This window comes from Phoenix dactylifera, chromosome 1 (genome assembly GCF_009389715.1).
Source record: "Phoenix dactylifera cultivar Barhee BC4 chromosome 1, palm_55x_up_171113_PBpolish2nd_filt_p, whole genome shotgun sequence".
Taxonomy (NCBI): domain Eukaryota; kingdom Viridiplantae; phylum Streptophyta; class Magnoliopsida; order Arecales; family Arecaceae; genus Phoenix; species Phoenix dactylifera.
Genome location: NC_052392.1, coordinates 33,104,251 through 33,126,306, shown reverse-complemented (window position 1 = coordinate 33,126,306; position 22,056 = coordinate 33,104,251). Strand labels below are relative to the sequence as shown.

General features: G+C 39.8%; 3 protein-coding genes across 3 annotated transcripts; 2 read left to right on the top strand and 1 right to left on the bottom strand.

Annotated features, from left to right (window-relative positions):
- On the bottom strand, positions 1 to 9,153 carry LOC103721003 (BI1-like protein). Its single transcript, XM_008811010.2, has 4 exons — positions 8,756 to 9,153; positions 2,988 to 3,101; positions 2,725 to 2,882; positions 1 to 523 (listed from the first exon to the last, which is right to left on the bottom strand). Exons 1-4 carry the CDS (start codon positions 9,003 to 9,005, stop codon positions 311 to 313), a joined length of 735 nt encoding a protein of 244 aa, XP_008809232.2. The 5' UTR covers positions 9,006 to 9,153; the 3' UTR covers positions 1 to 310.
- Positions 9,154 to 13,876: 4,723 nt separating this feature from the next.
- LOC103721009 (LRR receptor-like serine/threonine-protein kinase EFR) lies at positions 13,877 to 16,117 on the top strand. The gene has a single exon (XM_039130992.1). It carries the CDS (start codon positions 13,877 to 13,879, stop codon positions 16,115 to 16,117), a length of 2,241 nt encoding a protein of 746 aa, XP_038986920.1.
- A 50-nt stretch (positions 16,118 to 16,167) lies between these two features.
- LOC120112179 (probable LRR receptor-like serine/threonine-protein kinase At3g47570) lies at positions 16,168 to 16,819 on the top strand. Its single transcript, XM_039130947.1, has 2 exons — positions 16,168 to 16,449; positions 16,724 to 16,819. The coding sequence occupies exons 1-2, from the start codon at positions 16,168 to 16,170 to the stop codon at positions 16,817 to 16,819; spliced, it is 378 nt and encodes a 125-aa protein (XP_038986875.1).
- The last annotated feature ends 5,237 nt before the right edge of the window (positions 16,820 to 22,056 follow it).

Sequence of the window (22,056 nt, the reverse complement as noted above, 5' to 3'; positions counted from 1 at the left end):
TACAAGAAAAAACCTTGCCCAGAATAGTATGCACTATAATATTGGGAAAACATGATCATCTAGCATATAGGGTTACAACTGACAACAAAAAACAGAAAATACTTAACAAAAGAGCCCTTAACGAGCTCTGTTATTTGCTGAAATCCTCCATGTACAACATACTAATATAAAACGCTGTGAAAACTTGACAAACCAGATACGACGGACATCAAAAAATCGAGAAAAAATAGAAACAGGTGAAGTTGTATTCAGATGAACTTCATTCAAGTGGAACCGTTGTTTTATAATTAATGTAACCAGTTACTCCTTCCTAGCCATCGGACTGCATGCCTCTCAGCAAGTTCAGAAGGGAAAGGAACAGGTTGAGGATGTCCAGGTAGAGAACAACCGATGCCCATATGTACTCATCATAGGTGTAGCGCTTTATCAAGTTGTCTGTGTCGTAGACAAGAAAAGCTGAGAAGATCATAGCTCCGAGCCCACCAAAAACAGCAACCGATGTAGACCCAAGTGGAAAGAATATCTGCGGTAACAAACATTCACAACCATGATGGTTGAAATAAGTCAAAATCCAGCCACCACCAGGTTCAAGCCAGAGTAGGGTAATACAAATAGCTTCAAAGCAAGAGCTCACTCACTGGGAAAGATAACAGAGTACCGCATTTAGAACTCTATCCACTATTGATAAGTACAACAATGATTTGCTAGTGAACTTGCAGTGGCATTTTTTTTGCTTAAGGATACACCTAATCAATACTTCGCAAATTTTGGATAATCAAAGAGCAGCTAAGGTTGTCTATAATATTTTCCACATGCCTTTTGAGTTTTGTGTAAATCATGAAACAAGATTTATAAAAATGTAATATAGTTAATTTTATATATTACCTCGAAAGCATTATAATAACTATTACCCCTCCATTTCTTAAAAGACGAAAACAATTCCCCATTTCAGTTTTCCACACTGCTGCCTAACAAACGCCCTAACATATGACTACTAATCATAGACCGCATTTATATGGGCGGGCTTACATGCTGACGTGCCATGCATGGATGCAGCTGCCTGCAGCTCACAGGCAGCTAGAATTTACTGAGAAATGCTGCCATTCAGTACTGGCCACATCTGTGAGTAAAAGCCAGCACGAAAGGATGGCTTGTGGCTATATGATTGTCCTTTTTATTAGTAACTAAATACAAGATAATCGTATTATGTGTTGTTTGAAAGGTCCCTACTTAGGAGCCTTGATTTTTCTTTTCCTTCACAATATTTTCACCCGTTCCTTCTAGTCTTCATCGTCTTCACTCTTAATTTTTTTGAACTGAACATATCCCACTACAAGGAAGAGCATTAATAATGATAAACAAGATCTTACATAGAAAGTTTTGTTGGGTCCTCGTGCCAATCATGAGAAGGATACATTCATTAAAAGTGTTATATGAACATTATGGTTATTGTAAGCATGTCCTGAATGCAAGATCAACCAGTCAAGAAACTCATAAGAATGTATTTACTTATTTATATTGAGCATCTAGTTTCTATAACAAGCCATGTAAAATTGTTGTAATTTTCTCATGATCGTAATCATGCTTATATTTAACTTTTTTAGAGTGCGTTCACCTTCTCCTTAAGTCAAGAGTGTTTTTGCTCCTATGAATGCATTGGAAAAAAATTGTACTCATGAAATTTCACTCATTATACCCAGGTGTAGTCTGCTTTGAGATTCAGGTACTACCCCTCCGGCCACCAATTTTGATTAATCTGATGGATGGTATAAACTTCAAAGCAAGGATCCAAAGAATTCATAAAGCAATGGAACCAAAATTCTAATTCACTATTGAATAAAAAGTATGAAGGACCTCTAAGGACTTGGGCCCTAAACTAGCTAGATTCTACTAACCAACCAATGCATTGTTGTCAAACATGTATTAACAGCCGGGCCGGTACTCCATACTTGTTAAGCCTCAATTCCTTGCATGTTTTTCTGAGGAAGAGTTGCAGTTTTGTAACAAGGAATCATAATGCAAACCAAAACTCAAATCATCTACTTCACACCTACCTTCTATATTTATTTGCAGATAACTAGATTACTAGATTTTACCCAACATAGTTGACCACCAAGAATATAATTACTAGGTGCTCTTACAAATTTACTCACTTATATAAGCATTTTCTACATTACATCATACTTAATGTTTCACAGTTGTATTCAGGATTATGTTGGTTTCAGGAGGAAGAGTTGAAGCACCCTGAGATTTGAAGACAGTTGCCAAAACTGGGAGCAAGTGCTGGCGCAGGAAAGTGGATATCTTAAAACAACTTAGGTAAGGAAGAATTTAGGAAGCGGGTGCATGTTTGAGAGACCAGAAAGATCTGAAGCATGGATGTTCCCTAGGTAGAAAATACCAGCTACTAAGGGATTGAAAGCTTTGGCCAATGAAAACTTTTTTTTAATGTCATCAATTTTGATGGTTCCAACTGATGTTTTAGAGTCTCAACCAGAAAATGATAAGAAAGGGAAATTCATAATAATAAAAAGTAAATCAAGTCATGTAGACCGAAGATATATTGCAGATCACTGTTTTGAATCTTTGTATAAAAAATGCATAATTTTGGCAGACTAAAAGTTTCAAAAAGACAAAAAATGTAGAATATTAAACAATTTTTAAAAAACAGATCGAACAATTTCTGATCACCAAATAAAATTGCTGATGCTGATCACAACATACCTGAATAAAACTTGTAAGAAGGAGAACAAGAAGACTAGCAAATAAAATTGGTCCAAGATAGCTAAAGTCTTTGCCCTTCTTTGAAGCCCAGAAAGTATATCCAGTTAAGGATGAAACAACAGCAGAAGTCAAAATCAATGCCTCAAGCACAATTCTACCTGAAAAAAAAAATTGTAAGAAAAAAGAATTGAGTAGAATGCAGATCTCTACAAGCACTAGACCAGAATAATAACAAATATGTCTAAAAAGCAAGTAATTTTCACCTTGGGTATTTGCACAAGCTACACCCACACTCAGGCTTAGGCACAAAGTGAACAGCCCAAGAAATATGAAATTCAGTGGGTGCTTTTGTTGATAAAGATACAGTGGGAACATTACTGCAAAATAGAGACTTTTGTTAGTGTGTCACTATTGCTGGTATAAAAAAAGAAACCTTAAGTTACATTTCTTTAGCATGAAAACTGCAAAAGAATGTTCAGAAGAGTCATTTATCATATAATTTCCTCCTTCCAACAGCAGAAAATGAAAACAAGACTACAATCGAAGCTGCTAAGAGAGCAGAAAAAAAATGTTTAAAACAAAATTAGCAACGGATTTTATGCATTACAAATCGTTGCTGAAACCTGCACAATGATAAAGCACTAAGAGATATAGGAACAGCAAAAAGAAGATTATCTAATCTCCAGTACAATGTAATGTTGAATTCTATTGTCCAATTAACAATCAGGCATGATCCGGAAGGGACTCCAACCCAGCCTGCTCTACCAAGCAAACTGGTTGCCCCAATTACTTGATTAGGGAAGGACAGAAGCATGCACCCCTGGAAATGCAAGCCTTTATGTTTATATCATAATGAATAAAATGCATGCAACATGATTAAACAATTTGGAAAGTTTGTCTTTCTCCAAAAACGGCACTTGTCAATTACTTGTACATTGTAGACCATATATAGAGCAACATTAACATGAAAATAACTGGAAAATAAATATCTGTTTCTGATTAAGGTTCCAAATTCACGCTAACCAAAAGAAGCAAGGAAATCAGAGACTAGAGATCACATGCTGCCTGGATTTTTCATCTCCCACAGACCAGCAGCCTCTCCTGCCACTGTCAATACAGTTCACGACATCATGCATCATATCTTAAATATGCTTTTCACTATTGTAATAGGAGTGTCCACCCAAGAAAGCCTGGTATCATATAGCTATCACAATATTGAAAATCAAAAAACCTTTATTTACATTCTCTCAGAAATTGATGTAAAACATACAATGGATTAACAGATTCCGCCAAAGACGATTGACTTCCCGACAAACCGAGTCCACTCCGTGACATAGCTCAACGATCTCAGTTTGCACTAGAAAATGATTTCTCTTGATTTAGGAAAACCTGATGGAACGCAGTCTCATCACAACACCTCTTTGCTAGTGACAAGTGTTGTTGATAATAATTCATGTAATCTCCCTGAATCCTGCTTTTCACTTGCATCGCAATTATGTTTTTGTCCTTCCATTTTCTTCTATACTCTTTCCATTTTTAATTTTCAGATGAAATTAGGTTGGTAAAACCATCAAATATATTTTTAGTGAAACAGAATAACCTAGTTTTAGGTATGAAAATCTTCTTTTTCCAACTCTATTCATATTAACTAACATAATATCTTACCTTCTGTGTCAAACATTTCCCCTAGATGATGTTCAACATGACACACATACAATGCAATTTCACACCCACAAACAAACTTTTTATTTTCAAATACCTACATGCTTTGGTACTTTGCCACCGAAAGAATCCTGCTAGAATCATACGACTTTTTTCCAGAATTATTCATTTATTAACCTGTACACCGACACAAGGAACTTAATTACTCCTTTAATCAACTATAGCCCTAAAAGTTTCCATCTCAGCCCTATCATTATCAACAAAATTTAAAAAAATCGTGATTAACCAATATATTCCCTTGTTGCATGATTAGGATCAATCAAGGAATGTGGAACCCAGCCAAACCGGTCGGTTCCGCCCGTTCCGAGCCGTACCGATGGCTTACCGGTATGGTTCAGCTATTGAAAACGGCTCGCTGCCGGAGCTGGAGAAGAAGAGAAAGAGAGAGAGCGGGGTAGGGAGGGTGAACGATGGGCAGCGGGGGCAACGGGAGGGCGGCGGAGGCCGAGGCCGAGGCCGCGGCCACTGTTTTAAGTGAAGTCAGCAAATCACCGCCTCCCCCCGCAGCCTCTGCTGGCCCTCCGCCGGCATCCGCCATCGCTCGTTCTCCCTCCCTGCCCCATTATCTCTATTTTTCTCTTCTCCTTCTCCGGGTCCGGCATTTTTCTCTATCGGTACGGGCCCGGTATTGGCCTAGCATGGCCCATACCGACTCGTGCTGTCGGAAAACCAGTACGGTACCCGGTACCGGTTCCAACGATATTGGGATCAATGTCCATAGTCTACATGGCTGTTACACATTACAAAATTAAATTGCCATCAAGACATCTTTCTATTCTCTATGCAGATAAATGAATGAGCCTTCTATTACCCTTAATTACAAAAAAATCATAGAAAGTCAATAGACTAACCAAACAAGGCAAAAACTACATTATTGTGTTTGTTGTATGGGTGTGTTTATCTTCGTTATCTATTCATCCTCTAGCAACTATTTGCTTTCATTTATATTTATTTCAATCTTGCTTAAGTATATTTGTGATTGTAATTTGCTGCACTTCACTTAAACACAACACATTCTTGTTTCAGTTGCATATCGTATTTAAGAATTCGAAAAGAACCCAATTCACCCCCCTCTTGGGCTGCATATCTGAGCACCATTGAGAAAAGAGTTTAGGGATTCAAAATCAATCATGAACACTCTTTAAATTTTTTTGGGGCACAAACGGCTTACCATTCATACATGGCAAGTATAAACACATCCAACAACATTAGAATATAGTCTCTCTCTAAGATCTTGGGGATAGTCACCAAGAGTTGTCCATAAGCAAGCAGGAGAATGGTGAGCCATAAAAGAAGCCACCCAATCTACAGACTTGTAGCCCTTCCTGAAAATATGTGATGCTTTAAAATAACTTGAGCCATGCACCAAGTCAATAAGCAGAGGATGAACATTTGAGTATAATTGATGCAGCTTATTGACCCAGCCTACGATTGTCTGAGTCCCCCTCAAACCAGATACATGTGGCATGAAGCTAGGTGGTAGCATACAATAGCCCTTCCCAGGTAGCTATAAGCTCCACCATAGGAACATTATTGCACAAAAGCCCTCTTCCCCAACTGCCAATGCCTTAACAATCTGATGTCAAATGACAAAGGCTGCTCCGTCAAAAGTGCCCTTTTTCCATGAACACTCTAACTTTAAGGCCCACACCATCAATTTTTTTACACCACTACAGATGCCTATAAAGTAACAATCATTTTTTTTTGGTAGTCTCCAACCTATTCATCTAGTGCACAAAAGAAAAGCATTGACATGATATAGTATTTTGCGATGATCTAGCATCAAAAAGTATTGATATTATATCTTTACATGTTTTAAGATGAGTCAATAATAATCAACAGTGTAGACTTTCAATTAGAATAACCTCTCACAATTAGTCGGTACCGATGCATAATGACAATATTGTACCGTACTAATACCTCTGTCAAAAGTGCCCTTTTTCCATGAACACTCTAACTTTAAGGCCCACACTATCAATTTTTTTTCACCACTACAGATGCCTATAAAGTAACAATCATTTTTTTGGGTAGTCTCCAACCTATTCATCTAGTGCACAAAAGAAAGCATTGACATGATATAGTATTTTGCAATGATCTAGCATCAAAAAGTATTGATATTATATCTTTACATGTTTTAAGATGAGTCAATAATAATCAACAGTGTAGGATTTCAATTAGAATAACCTCTCACAATTAGCCGGTACCAATGCATAATGACAATATTGTAGCGTACTAATACCAAATCAATACACGGTATGCCCCGCATATCGAGTGTCAGTATCCCGAACCGACTTCTGTACAAAGCATATCAACACTGTACCAGGATGGTACCAATATAGGATTCTGTACCAAGACGGCTTGATTTTAGTATATTAGTTTAATAAATATCATCTATTTTTGTACTCTCTTAACGTATATTTTAGATGTTTCCGAAAGGCATAATATTTTATTTATAAGCATTTCTCAAATTATAGACAAAAATCAACTGTATGGATTTTTGGTTTAGATGTTCCCACCATTGACTTTTGATCATTAAACATTTTACCAAATATTTGACTTAGAGCATGGAGTCCAAATCTCCCCCTATCATTATCATCATGACCACATGTTTAAGTTACTTTGCATTACCTTAATGAATTCCTCAAGACACTTGTTTGTTGACACCCATTATCCATGTCTAGGTAGTAGTAACCATGAAAAAACCAATGTTGAACCTCTTAACAAGCACTTTCCCTTTTCAAATCCTCTTTCCCCTTGTATGTAGCTATTTTTTACATATGAAAAAATATAATCCATTAACTTTATCCAATACCAATAAATACGATACTATATGCTGTATATCAAACAAAGACCCCCTTTCAAGCAATTTCTAACCTTACACTGAACCAATATAGCTAACACTTTCCTTCTCTCAAAGTTACTTAAATGCTTTAGTTCCTTTCCTAGATGCTTAAGCCTTATGACCACAATAACCCATTTATCAAGTCATATACCCATACAAGAAACTTAACTAATCGCTTCAATTGAGCACAATGTTGCATCCTTTCCATCTCAAGTACTCCAATATCGCATAGGCAAAATGATAAGGTATCAAAAAACAATGAAATGTTGCAAACAAACAACCCAAGCAATGTACCAACATGATATTATGAAGAAAAGGCAAGCCATAATATAATACCATATATAGTAAGAAATATAGTCAGGACTTATGACAAGAATGTTGAAAGCACAGAACACAAAAGGCTGATGCACAAACACTGGCAAGTCTTAGAGCTAAAAAGAGCATTTTAGACAAGGGCTACTAATTTAAAAGAGCAAACACTTGATGTGGATAGAATAAGGAAATCCCTAGTCCTTCTTGGTATAAAGAGACTTGTTTAGCATGCTAGACATAGCCAACCAAAATAATGCCACCAAGTCCATGAACCAACTTCAAGGAAGGAGTTAGATGAGGAGCAAAATAATGAGAAACCCAAAAGGCAGCCATAAAAAATGACAAGACCAAGATCATCCAATAGTATGTCAGAAATACAGAATTCTCAAGCATAAAGTGCGACATTGGTTAAAGGGATAATGAAAAGAGAAGATAACTAAAAGTTAAATAACAGAGCATCACAATTTCTACGTCATGTATCAAGGCACAGAAAGTGGAAGCTGAATTGAAGGAAGCCAATGTGAAGTCTGCGTCTAATTCCTGGTTTGTTACAGTACAGAAACCAAAGAATCCAGACAGTCAGCCAATTTCAAGGAAAATCAAAGATCACAAGGAATAAGGAAGATATCATTATACAAAAAAGCGGAACCAACCACATTTTAATGGAACCATGAGAAAATGGGCCCATCAGAACCCTAATATTATACATAAGGTATAATCCCACCCTGAAAAGTCAAAGGCGCCTCCTGGACACAACCCCAGCCCTAGCCCTAATTCAACAGCATTTAATGCAACAAAGCTTGACTCATCGTGTGATCTGCAACAAACCCCAGATCTTAGATGGCAGCCATTCATTTTGAAAATCAAGAACCCCATCCAAACATCTATTCGCATCCGATCTATCTACATCAAACTAAAAATACAAAAATATTAATCGTACAACAGAAAAATTAAAGAAAAAATCAACTACAATTAGGACAAACCCGAGATGCACCCGAACCCTACGTTACAAATCAAGAATAGAAGATCAATACGGCAATATCAAAAATAAAAGAAATCAAACAAATCCACAAGAAAAAGAAGACAAGAGGACAAAGATCGGATCAAGGGGGAAAAAGAATTGCGGAAAGAAAGAAAAGACAGGGAGAGTCGTACAGAAGAGCGGGAGGAGGGCCAAGCCGAGGGCGAGACCGGAGCTGCCGGTGAGGAGTTCATTAATGGAGGCATTGAGGACGGTAGCAGCAGAGACGACGGTGGTGAGGAGGAGCTGAGCGGCGAGAATGCCGTACACCTTGCGGACGAAGCCCCACCGGAGATCGTTCTCGCCGCGGGAGAGGCCCGGGTACAGCGACCCGGCCTCCAAGTCCCCTCCTGCTGCCTTCTCCACGCTCGTGTAGCCGTACATCTCTCCTTACCCTCTTCCCTCCTGCTTCTTCTCCCCTTTCTCTATCTGCTCGGTTTCTTCCCTTCTTCTGCGAATGGACGGAGAGGTAGCGGGGTCAATGGGGTCAATATATAGCGTGCTGGGAGGACATTGGAGATATTGCCAGAACCGATGGATGGTGGACGGGCGGATGTGATTGAAAGTTGAGAAGTTGCCGGGTGCTTGTCGCTCGCATGGTGTCGGTGGTGACGACGATATTTTCTGGCGTCTACAAAGAAATTTCTCGCCAAGAATACTGTCCCTAAAATTGCATATTGTTCTGAAAAATATATTAAGTTTGCACGGGCAACGACGTGCAAATTTGGCATGTCTTGTTTTCTTCCCCGCCTCGGGTCAGGCGCTGGACCCCAAACCTACGCGGTGGCCCAGGCCCAAATCCGTAGGGCCCGTCCTGTGAATATCTTCAACCGATAACACATGGGAAAGAAAATAGAAAACTTATTGGCCGGTCTGTCCTTGGACCGTTGCTTATGGACTGGTTTTAGAACAAGCGGTCCAGAGGCAATTTGATATTTAACCATACATTTTTTAGGATAAAAAAATCCTTTATTTTTCATCATCCCTAAATACTCCTTGAGTTTCCAACTCCATTTTGTCAAAGTCTCTTTCCGATTTTCTGACTGATATTCTGTTGAAGCCTCCTCGATTTTTCGACTCTCTCTCACTCTGCTTTCTTGCTCGTCCAACTTGCGACTCTCCCATTCAACTTTTTCGATTTCGACTCACTTTTCTATAGCTGGTCGGCTCTAATCATTCTTCCTAAACACTCCCGACTTCGGTCGACTCCTATTCTGTCCCAAACTCCTTTCCGATTTTCTGACTCCTTCTCACTCTGCGTCCTCGCTTATCCGATTTTCCGATTAAGACTCACTTCCCTACGGTCGGTCAAAACCTTTCTTCCCAAACCCTCTCGACTTCCACTCCTCTGTCTGGCCAAAATTCTTTAAAACCTTATCTCTATGGCGTTGGCACACTAATTTTTGGCTTCCCAAATTCTGCACCCCTTCATATTTTTCTCTTCGCTCACCGTGTCACCCTCTCTTCCGCGTGCGTGGGTGTCTGTCGTTGTGTCTCCGACATGAGTCATATCTACAGTCTGTCTCAACTTCCTCCTCTCGTCGGATAGGTTAATCGATCAATCCACCGTCATCTGCTTTTTTTCTGGTCGATAGGGATATTTTGTTATAGCGCGGTTATTAAAGGGATCGAAAATTCCCTCTCTTCCACTTTCCATGCCCCCCCCCCAACCTCCTTGCCGGTCCACCTCCTCCTCCTCCTCCTTCGCCATCTCCCTCTCACGCTCTCTTCCATACTCTCCCTCCTTTCCTCGCCTTCTTCCTCTCCTTCTTCTCTTCTTCCTCTTATTTTTCTTCTTCTCTTCCTCTCCCTCTTAGATTCTCTCACTCCAACCAAACTAAGAAGGAAAAAAAAAAAAGAAAAGAAAGAGAAGGAAAGGCTTTCCCTCTCCCTCTGTTTCTCTCTATATCTCTCTTCACACTCGAGTGCATGTTAGAGGATAGAGGGATTTGCCGATCTCCAGTCTCAAGAAGAGCAAAAGGGGGTTTTACGGAAGGAGAATAGGGGGAGCTCAAGGCGTAGTTATCCTTGCATCACTCGCTCCTTCGACAGCAAAAGATCCTGTGGAGGTACAAATCGAGAATATAGTAGATTATGGATGGAGATTGGAACATCAGTTTCTTCCACCAGTCGACGATCATCTGGAGATAGACAAATAGAATCAACAACATCAGGGATAGCAGTGAGTAGATGGAAGGCGACACTGATACTGTCAGGAGAATGTTGGAGCAGTTCTTCAGATTCAGGTAGACAGATCAGTTCGGGTGTAGGGGGTTGCCTATCAAGCCGGCACCATGGGAGAGGGTGAATGCAGTGCTGGTTAGCCCGATCTCAGCCATGGAGGTCCAAGAGGCTCTTTGGTCCTTGGCCGAGGATAAGGCCCTAGGGTTGGATGGATTCTCTTCAGTCTTTTTTAGGAGGTATTGGCATATCATCAGGCAGAATGTGACCCTGGCTATCTAGTAGTTTTTTAGAATAGCCATGACGCCTCGAGACTGAAAGCAGACTTTCATCACCCTGATTTTAAAGAAGCAAGTTGCTATGGAGCCGAACCATTATCAACCGATTAGTTTTTGCACTACCCTGTACAAGGCTACTGCGAAGATCCTAGTGAATAGGCTAAAGAAGCATCTTGCCTAGGCTCATCAGTCCTAAGCAAGGAGTTTTTGTTGGTGGATGGTGCATCATCGACAATGTTCTTACAGCCCAAGAGTTTATGTTTGACCTCTAAAGAGCTCCCGATCGGAGGAGCCTGATGGGTGTCAAGTTTAACATGGAAAGAGCCTATGACAGAATGAGCTGGAGCTTTGTGACTTACTCTCCGAAAAGTTTTGGGTTTCATCAAACTTGGATTAGATGGATTTCGGGATGCATATGGGCTCCTTCCTTTCCCATTTTAGTAAAGGTATACCTCACAGTTTTTCAAGTTTTCTGTCGGACTATAGTAGGGTTGCCTGCTTTTGCCCCTCCTCTTTATCATCTATACAAACACATTATCCAAAGCGCTCCGATATGCTTCTGAGACTCATGCTATGGAGGTCTATAGGTTGATGGCAGATTTCATTCAGATCTTACATCTTTTGTTTGTCGATGACTGCAAGCTTTTGGCCCAAGCGATGAGGCAATTAGCATAGGCGATCTAGAGGATCTTAAAGAAGTATTGTGCGGCTTTTGGGCAACAAGTCAATTTGGTCAAGTCAGTTATTTGCTTCAGCCCAAAGATCAAGCCACAATTGAAAGGCCTCCATCAAGGAGATTCTGGGAGTAGGTGAGCAGGTGGGCACCATGAGATATCTTACCCATCACTAGACATTGCTTCGTAGTGTGGATTGTTCCACCATTGAGCAGAGCATTAAGCAGAGGCTTAATGGTTGGCAGTCGAGCGCTTTATCTATGATAGGTAGAGTCACTCTGGTTCAGTCAATACTCAGTTCGATCCCGATTTATCTATTATCTAATACCATCATGCCTCTGGCACATCTGAGGACCCTGGAGCAGATGTTCAGGAGCTTTATCTGGAGAAGGTGGGGGGGCAGAAGTGCTATTCACCTACTGGCATGGGATGTAGTCTGAGAACCGACCATGTTTAGTGGGCTAGGTGTTCACTCCATGACTGTGAGTTGAGAGATCCTTACGGGCAGACATGCGGCCATGTAAATCTTGGAACTTGAGAGTCTTTGGTACACTTTGATGAGGGCCAAATACGAGACTCCTGCTGTTGTGCTCGATCTCTACATAGAGCGCCACAGTTCCTTTATTTGGAGGAGATCTTTGCTGGCGCCCCGATGGTGCTCCCTTCAATCAGATGGGTGATTGAGGATGGGCAAACTATTGATGTGCTAGAGGACAGATGACTGATAGAGCAGCCGCTCGGGCAGTGCCCTAACATGATCGCTCCTCTGTGTTTGGCTGAGTGCAGAGTCTGTGATTTGATCATCCTAGAGGAGAGAAGATGGAATGAGGGCTTTATTTGGTATGCCTTTGGGCAGCAGTTGGCTGAAAAAGTCTTGACATTACCAATCCCTACAGGGGAGAGACCGCAAATAGAAGGGTCTGGAGAGAGACAGGGAAGTCGAAGGTTAGCGCTCGAGATCTGCAAGATATGGTTAGCCTAGAAATGACTCAACGAATTGATGAAGGCAAGATCTGGAGGATGAGCATCTACTCCCGTGTTGCCTTGTTCATTTGAAAGGTGGTATGATGATGTTTGCCGACTAGGTGTGTGCTGGCCAGAAGGGGAGTGAGGATCACTACAACATGCGAGGGATGCCCTAACATGAAGGAGTCCATCAGTCATGTTCTTTTTGGATACCCACAGGCGGCCTAGGTTTGGAGGTGTGCTCTGGCTTCATTAAGCATGCCGTAGGTTGTGTCATCGATAAAGGACTTCATAGGCCATATGAAAGAGTCCATACGGAGATCCAGCACTGCAGATGAGGGCATCAAATGTGCCTACATAGCCTATCACATCTAGCTTGATAGAAATAGCCGGATCTTTGAGGGCAGAAGGGTACACCCAAGGACAGTGGTGGATAAAGCATTACTTCGTACTGCTGAGATTACTAGGACTACTATGGCAAATCATCTGGGACAACTAGGGATACCTAGACTCCACTCAGCTTTTGCAGCAACTAGGATTGTCTGTCTCTTGAGAGCCCTTATTTTCTAGCTTTCTTAAGGTGAACTTTGATGGTAATGTGTCCAAAGATGAAGGCAGAGGAGTGGGCTTTGTGATTAGAGGTCATCACTCTATACTAGTTGCAACCGGAAGACGACGCATATTCGACGTCTTTGTCATCGGAGTAGAGCTGAGAGCTGTATCGGAGGGCATCACTTATGCAAGGCTAGTATGGGTGCGGATGGTATCTACCTTAAAGGATGCTTTGCTACAGTGATCGAGTGAATTCAAGAAAGGAGGCCATTGAAAGGAAGGAAGGAGGGAGGGGGGCTCATGTTGAAAGGTCAGTCCATGTTATGTTCAAGCCCCAAGGGCACGCGTTTTTGCACAGAAAATGGAACAACTCATAAATGTAAGAGATGGACCGGCGTTGCCCAGGTCTCGACCGTCTTATTTGCTACGCTATTTGCGTTGACCTGAGAGATGAATAACAATAACTCATCTCTCGGATGGATAACGTGAACTCAACGATAGGGAGCCAGATATGTCCCAAACTTGAGACCCAACACGCCTTCTGCAACCTCTTGGCGATATTTGCAGAGTAGGAGGCTGCACGGTTTCTCTTCTACAGGAAAGCATGGAACTCGAACAGATACTGAAGACAGGGTCGATCTTGTTCTTCTTCTGGTCCTCCTCATGCTTACTGGTGCCATCCATGGTTGATGCCACGGGAGCGATTCGACTCGGAAACCACACTGACTATCTATCACTGCTTGCTTTCAAAGATCAAATAACTCACGATCCCTCGAACGCTCTAAGCTCATGGAACAACACCATCCAATTCTGCAACTGGAAGGGTGTTACATGCAGCAGGAAGCACCAGTGGAGGGTCGTTGCCTTGGACCTCAGCTCTCGGGTATTGGCGGGCTCTCTCTCCCCCTCCGTTGGAAACCTCACCTTCCTTCACTGGCTCAACCTCGAAAGCAATATTTTCTTTGGTGAGATCCCACCGGAGTTGGGCCACTTGCGCCGGCTGAAATATCTCGACCTTCGTTTCATTTCATTCCAAGGAGGCATCCCCTCCAACTTGACCTACTGCTCCGAGCTTAGATTTCTCAACTTGGCTTGCAACCAGCTCATGGGCAAGATTCCAGCGGATATGGCCTCCCTCACGAAGCTTGGTGTGCTACGTCTCAGGAGTAACACATTGACCGGGGGTATTCCACCTTCCATCGGTAACCTATCATCACTCGCACGACTCTCTCTCGAATTCAATCTTCTGGGCGGAAGCATTCCGGATGATATCGGCCACCTCGCGATCCTGGAACATTTTCAAGCGGCTGGCAACAATCTTACAGGTACAATCCCTAGCAAGCTTTACAACATCTCATCACTGCAAGTGTTCTCTGTGCCGGATAATAAGCTGCAAGGAAGCATTCCATCTGATATAGGCATCACGCTTCCAAGGCTTCAACACCTCGCATTGTATAGTAACCAGTTTCATGGACCCATTCCAACTACGTTGGCAAATGCCTCGGGACTTGAACGCATTGTCATTCCAGATAACCATTTTAGTGGAAGGGTGCCATCTAAGCTGGGAAGGCTACTGGTCCTTTACCTTCTTAATGTAAAATGGAATCAGCTAGAAGCAGGAGATGCCAAGGGGTGGAAATTTCTCGACTCTCTCACAAACTGTAGCCAGTTAAAGGTGCTGTCACTGTCTCACAATATGCTAGGAGGCATGTTGCCCAACTCAGTAGTCAACCTCTCTTCACAGCTCCGAGTATTGAATCTTGGATACAACCACTATATGTCAGGGAGAATCCTTCATGGAATTGAAAACCTGGCCAACCTCATCAAGCTTTCTTTCTCCGGTAACCTTTTCACTGGTGCTATTCCAGAAAGCATCGGCAAGCTTGCGAGGCTACAGATTCTGTGCTTGTTTTTGAACAGTTTTGCAGGGCAGATTCCATTCTCTCTAGGCAATCTCATGTTATTGACGGACCTCTATTTGGGCCAGAGTAACCTGCAAGGCCCCATACCTCCGAGTCTTGGAAACCTGCGATACCTATCTCGCTTGGACCTCTCTACTAATCATCTTACTGGAACCATACCCAAAGAGATTTTCAGCCTTCCCGCCTTGTCCCTCGATCTAAATTTATCTGACAATTCATTGGTCGGATCTCTTCCTCTGGAGGTTGGGAGATTAGAGAATCTACAAACTCTAGATATTTCTAGGAACATGCTATCTGGTAATATTCCCAGCAAACTTGGTGACTGTGAGATCTTGGAGAACTTATATCTGAGCAACAACTTGTTCCAAGGGACAATTCCCCAGTTCTTGAGCAACATAAGAGGCCTTCGAGAACTAGATCTCTCACATAACGATTTAACAGGGTCTATTCCAGCGTTTCTAGAGGACTTGAATCAATTGGAAATGTTGGATTTGTCTTTCAATCATCTCGAAGGTGAAGTGCCAGTGAAGGGGGTCTTCAAAAATGCTACTCAGGTTTCTGTTGAAGGAAATAATCGACTTTGTGGGGGTGCTCCAGAATTGCACTTGCCTGCATGCCAAGGAAGATCATACAAAACGAGAAAGAGGCCTCTACTGCTGAAAACAGTGATTCCAGTAGCTGGTGCAGCCTCGTGTATGATCCTTCTATTCTCCTTTTTCATCCTTCGACAGAAACGAAAGCTGAAAGATAATGCTCCCATTGTACATCCATTGGAAGACAATTTCTCCAGAGTTTCCTACACTGAACTGGTTACAGCAACCAATGGATTCTATTCGACGAGTCTCATTGGCAGAGGAGGATATGGTTCTGTCTATAAAGGCATCCTGGGTCCTCACCAAGCTAAGTTTCGAAGAGCTTTCTAGCCGAATGTGAGGTGCTGAGAAGTGCTCGGCATTGAAATCTCGTCAAGGTCATGACTTCCTGCTCGATGATCGATGTCAGAGGCCATGACTTCAAAGCTCTGGTTTTTGAGTTCATCCCTAATGGAAGCCTAGATAAATGGTTACATCCAGAATTAGATGGGCATCATCATTCGGAAAGTCTAAGCCTGCTTCAAAGGTTAAACATAGCGATTGGTGTGGCTGATGCAATAGACTACCTTCACAACAATTGCCAGCCGCCTATTGTTCATTGTGATTTAAAGCCTAGTAATGTACTGCTTGATAATGAGATGATTGCTCATCTGGGGACTTTGGTCTGGCAAGGTTCATGTCTAAAGCTGCAGCAAACCCCTTAACAGACAAGAGTAGCTCAATCCGGATAAGAGGATCCCTTGGATATATAGCTCCAGGTACATTCTGTTTTCGCCTAGGTCTTCTTCTTGACTCAATAGTTGTTCGATTTAATATGTCCATCCTAAACCTTCTTTTCTTGTTCCTTTTTTATGATGTTAAAGATAATTGTTGAATTAATACATTTTGTTCAAGCATTTAAATGTATGTATTGCGGAATATGGTGCAACTGGTTAGGTGTCTACTTCTGGCGACGTTTATAGCTATGGAATCCTTCTCTTGGAAACGCTTACTGGAAAGAGACCTGTTGATGATATGTTCAAAGATGGCTGAAGCCTTCGAAAGTTTGTCGAGATAGCTTTTCTGAAAGAATCATGGCAATTGTGGATCGCTAATGGTGCTCGCAGAGGATGAGAGTAAAGCTCGTGAATGCTTGGTATCCGTGGCCAAAATTGGCCATTCTTGCTCAAATGAGTCAGTGAGAGAAAGATTGAACATGAGTGATGTTGCCACCACCATGCATGTAATTAGGGATGCCTACCTTGGGACTCGAGCTCATTAGAAGAAGATCTGGTGAAGCTCAAGTGGAAGGTAAAGGCATCTTGCCTCTAATGATTGTCAAGTTGCAGCGTTTGATGTTGTAAACCTATTTCCTAGTGTTGAACTTCTTTAAGACTTGAGCTGCGAGTTTGTTGTTTATGTTCTAATTGTGGCTACAAAGTATTAGTAATAAATCTCCGCATATATTGTTTTTCCATATAAATGGAAGTTTCACTCTAAGAGAATTTTTTTATCAAATGTTTGCATTTTAACATCAACCCTGAGTTCCATTAGCTAGCTAGACTGTAATGTTCTAATGTGGCTAAACAATTATCATATTAGTTTTTGCCCCGAAGGATACAATTATTATGTGGAATTGGTAGCACGACTATTAGTTCACTGCAGGCCGGTTATAGTAAAAGAGAGTGAAAGAATGGAATCACGGAGAGAGAGAGAGAAAGAGATGGCCAAAACTCATTAGCCTGATACTTTCATTAGGAAAAAGAAATAATTCTGAATTTGAATTACGTTGATGAGTATCCAGGAGCAGTATGGAGAAAGGATAAACAAAGCAAAGATAAATTTACTGAAGCATTACAAAGTAGAATGAAATGAATTCTATATGCTCTAATTTTGTCACTAGACGAGCGATATAGAAAAAGAACTATACCATTACTTCCACACAAAAAAAACACTTCCAATAGAACTAGAACTTTCAGAAAGCAGTCATGATTTCAGCATGCGAGAACAGTCAGTTGATTCAAAATTTAGGCATCCCAAAAACCTTCAGGTCGAATTGGAGCATCGGATCAGATATTCATGGTTTTCACAAAAACACAAGTTCGCATAGGATCCTAGGTTCCAAGCCCACCAAATGGTCACTTGCAAACTTGTTACATAAGAAGAACATTCCATATATATCACTAGAAGAACAAGCCTCTTAAGCAAGTTCAGCAATAAATTGAGTAGTCTGATGTAATGGTTTAGATCACATGAAGGAGAATGTTATGCCATTAATCTTTTACATTATAGTAGCTGCAGGACTCCTATGGGGAATAAATGTCTTGCCTAATCTCATCCATTGTAGTGCCTAATCCAATGGCATAAAAAATCCAATCGAGGAGTGTTTTGAAAGCTGAAGTGTCCTTTTTCAGAAGTATAAAAATCATGGTAGGAGGTGCCACAAAATACTTTGTTCTCGTAGGGCTGTTGGCTGGGGAAGTAGCCCTTATGTCAATTGTTTCCTAAGCTATTTTAACTAGCTGAACAACAAAATAGTCTGGTTTCAGACTATATAACAGAGGAGAGAGGACAACTCTTTATCTGGGGTAGGAGGAAGCAGCTGAACTGCAGCAATTACTCCAACTTGGTGCTTGTATCTGTAGGCAGTGACTAGGTGATTTGAAGCCATGGGAGAAGGGGTGGGATCTGCTAGTGGCAACAGATGTTGCCAAATATGGCTTGAGAGGGATTTCTCTTTGTAATCTCTCTCTCTAATAAAATTATGTTAGGGACGTACTGTAGTGCTACAAATAGATCGACTATGGATATTAATATCTGTATCCATTTATATTCGAAAAATACATATATAGTTATGGATGTTAATCGAATGCAAAAATTTCTATCTATATTTATTTTAAACATGAATATCGGATATTAAAAATATGGATATGAAAATGATATAAGTTGTATAGTTAAATTCTTGCAACCATAAAATCAGATATATTACTGAATAGAAGGTAAATTAAGTCAATAATATGACAATATGATCATTTATTTTTCTTAAAAAATCATGAATACTATATCAAACTAAACAATATTATTAATGGAAACAGACTTTTGGACACGGATAGCATAGTTAACCATCCATATCTATATCAATTTTTTTTGACAAATAAGGATATTAATCTAATGCTCAAATTTGTATCCATTTGAAGATATACTTGGATTTTTTTTGATGGAAGAGGGGGGTGTCATCATTAGTGGTGATTCACCCAAATCTTATTGATTTCGAGAAACTATTTACAAACTAAGTAGAGAAATTATTCGCCCAAATTTTTTGATTTTGTTCTAATTTGATCTTGGTTTTTGTGTTTTCAAGGGCTAGGGAGATTTTGTAAATCATCATGTTGCCCGATCTTATAGAAAAGGTTGAAGTTAAAGGTAGAGTGTAATCTCTGTTTCTTGCCTACCATCCAAGGTTCTGATTGGGTGCTCTCTCAATGTCCATGCCTCTAACCAACAGGGAAACTATCATCTAAGTTCATATTTCTGAGTCTATTTAAAGAGTCAGGTAGATAAATGTCCAACCTTTTATAACAATTTACATCAAGTGCTTTAAATCTTTGACTCAACTGACCCCCCTTCACCCTTTACCTCTTCGTCGTCTTCAAATCTTAGTCTTCGAGCAACTAGGGTTCGAAAGGACTCAATGAAGCCTGGCAATTGCAACTGGCCGCCAACAACAACCGTGAGATTTCAATGGAGGTGCCATGGAATCAGATTTTGGTCATTAGTTTGGCTTTAATTTGTCACGGTTTTCGCATCTGAGTTTTCTCTAATCAACTGAACTGAGCTCAATTTTTAATCATCTGGTTTTCATGTTTTAGGCACTTGAATTGACTTGGTGATACAGAACTTTATGTATACACCCTGTTGGAGTAAATTGGCAATTGTTTTGATTCACAAGGTTGTCTATGTTTTAAATTTATGGGACCAATTTCTTAGCAAATGGTTGCACATTTCACGGCTTATTCTTTAGAAGTCACATTTTCAACCTCTTTCTAATGAGAAATAGTATTAGTAATCATCCTGTTGTTATGGATGTGCTAGAGGGCAGATGATCCTGGGTTTTCTTGCATGTTTTGCCTTGATGTATGTATTAATGGAATATGATTTATTGATTGCAAGGAAACTAAGATTTAATATGATGAGCACCTTTAGATGTTAGTTTATCTTGCATGCTAAAGCATCCATAAGTATGCCTAGTTTCTTTTAATTTTGTTCTAATTTGTTCTTGGTTTTTATGTTTTTAAGGACCTGAGAGAATTTGTAAATCATCAGGTTGCTCAATCTTACAGAAAAGGTTGAGGTTAAATGTAGAGTGTAATCTCTGTTTCCTGCCTACCATCCAAGATTCTGGTTGGGTGCTCTTTCAATCTCCATGTCTCTAACCAGCAAGCAAACTATCATCTAAGTTCATGTTTCTGATTCTATTTAAAGAGTCAAGTAGATAAAATTTCAACTTTTTACATCAATTTACATCAAGTGCTTTAAATCTTGGCCATCTCTACTTCCCAATACATTCCCTTTCTCCATTCCTATGATTCAATTACTGATAGCATCTTGAAGCTCAATAGTTTCTTTTTGTTCAGTCCATTTTGGTCCCTTTGACATGCCTTTGGCCTCAGAATTTCTCCATTCTAGCTTATATTCACATCTGCATGCAATTCTGCCATGTCATCTAAATATGGATAATATGCTCTAAGAAAACAAGATCTAGTATTCTGCTAATTAAAAAAAGAAGAAGATAACTTAGCATATATTTCCGAAAATGTAGATTAGATCGCAACAATGATGGTTGAGTTTTCATTATTTTTGTCCTATGGAACAATGATGTTTGTTAAAAGTTCTTTCATCATTATACTATTTTGTATATCAGTAAATATATTTTTGGTTATTATATATTTTATTTCTTTTAATTTGAATGCAGTTGTTATTAATCATGTCTTCTAGTGGGGCGGTTGAAGATGCAAATAGCAAATCAGTTGAGCCTACAAATCAAACATAACGGAAGAGAAAAAAAGAAAAAGCTAACATCTAAAATTTGGGATGATTTTACAAAGTATGAAGTAGAAAAGGAAGTAGATGAAAAAACTATTAAAAGAGAAGAAGCAAGATGTGATTATTATAAAAGAACATTTAATGGAGCAAGTACTTTAGGAACAACACATTTGAAAAATTATCTCGCTAGTTATCATCGATTTTTGAAGAATGTTGATGCTAAAGGCCAACAAATATTGCAAATATCATTATTAAAAAGAGGACGATAGTTGTTCTTTGGACACATATAAAAATGATGAAGAGGTTAGCTGAAAGAAGCTTGTACATATGTTTGTTATGCATGAATATCCATTTTCTATGGTTGAGCATAAAGGATTTATGGATTTTATTAAATCTTTGTGGCCATCTTTTGAATTAAAGAGTCACATGACTCTTAGAAAGGGGATTGTGGAGGCATATTTAGAGGAGAAAAAAACGTCTATGATATGTTTGGTCCATTATCTTGATGGATAAGTGCAACCATTCACTTCTAGACAACATAAGTCATATTTATGTGTGACAACACATTTTATTGATGATGATTGAATTTTGAAAAATAAAATAATTAATTTTATGTATATGGGAGGAAGACATACGGAAGTCAATTTGTGCAACACATTTATCAAAAATATGATTGATTGGAACATTGATCGTAAGTTATTTGTATTAACCTTGGACGATGATCATGCCAATGATGTTTGTATTAGAGAAATTATAAAAAGGCTTCAAGAAATACTTGTACATAATGGCCAATTCTTTCATATGAGATGTGTTGCACACATTATTAATTTAGTTGTACAAAATGGACTAAAAAAATTAATATAGCAATTGAAAATATCCAAAAAATGGTGAAGATCGTTTGAAACTCTCCACTACAATTTGAGGAGTTTGAGAAAAGGGCTAAAGAATATAATTTGGAGACATATAAAGTTTTGTCTCTTGATGTCCTTACATAGTGGAACTCTATGTATAGGATGCTTAGAGATGTTTGTTACTATAAGGAGGTCTTCAAAAGATTATAGTGCTTTGATCTTATAAATTTGATATGTGTCCAACAAATGATTAATAAAAAGAGATAAAAGTATTTTGTCAAGCTTTAAAAATTTCTATAATATCATCAAACTTCTTTCAGGCACAACATATCTAACTGCAAATCTTCTTTTTCAAGAATTTTGTGAAATTCAGTAGCAAATTGTTGAATAGTGCAC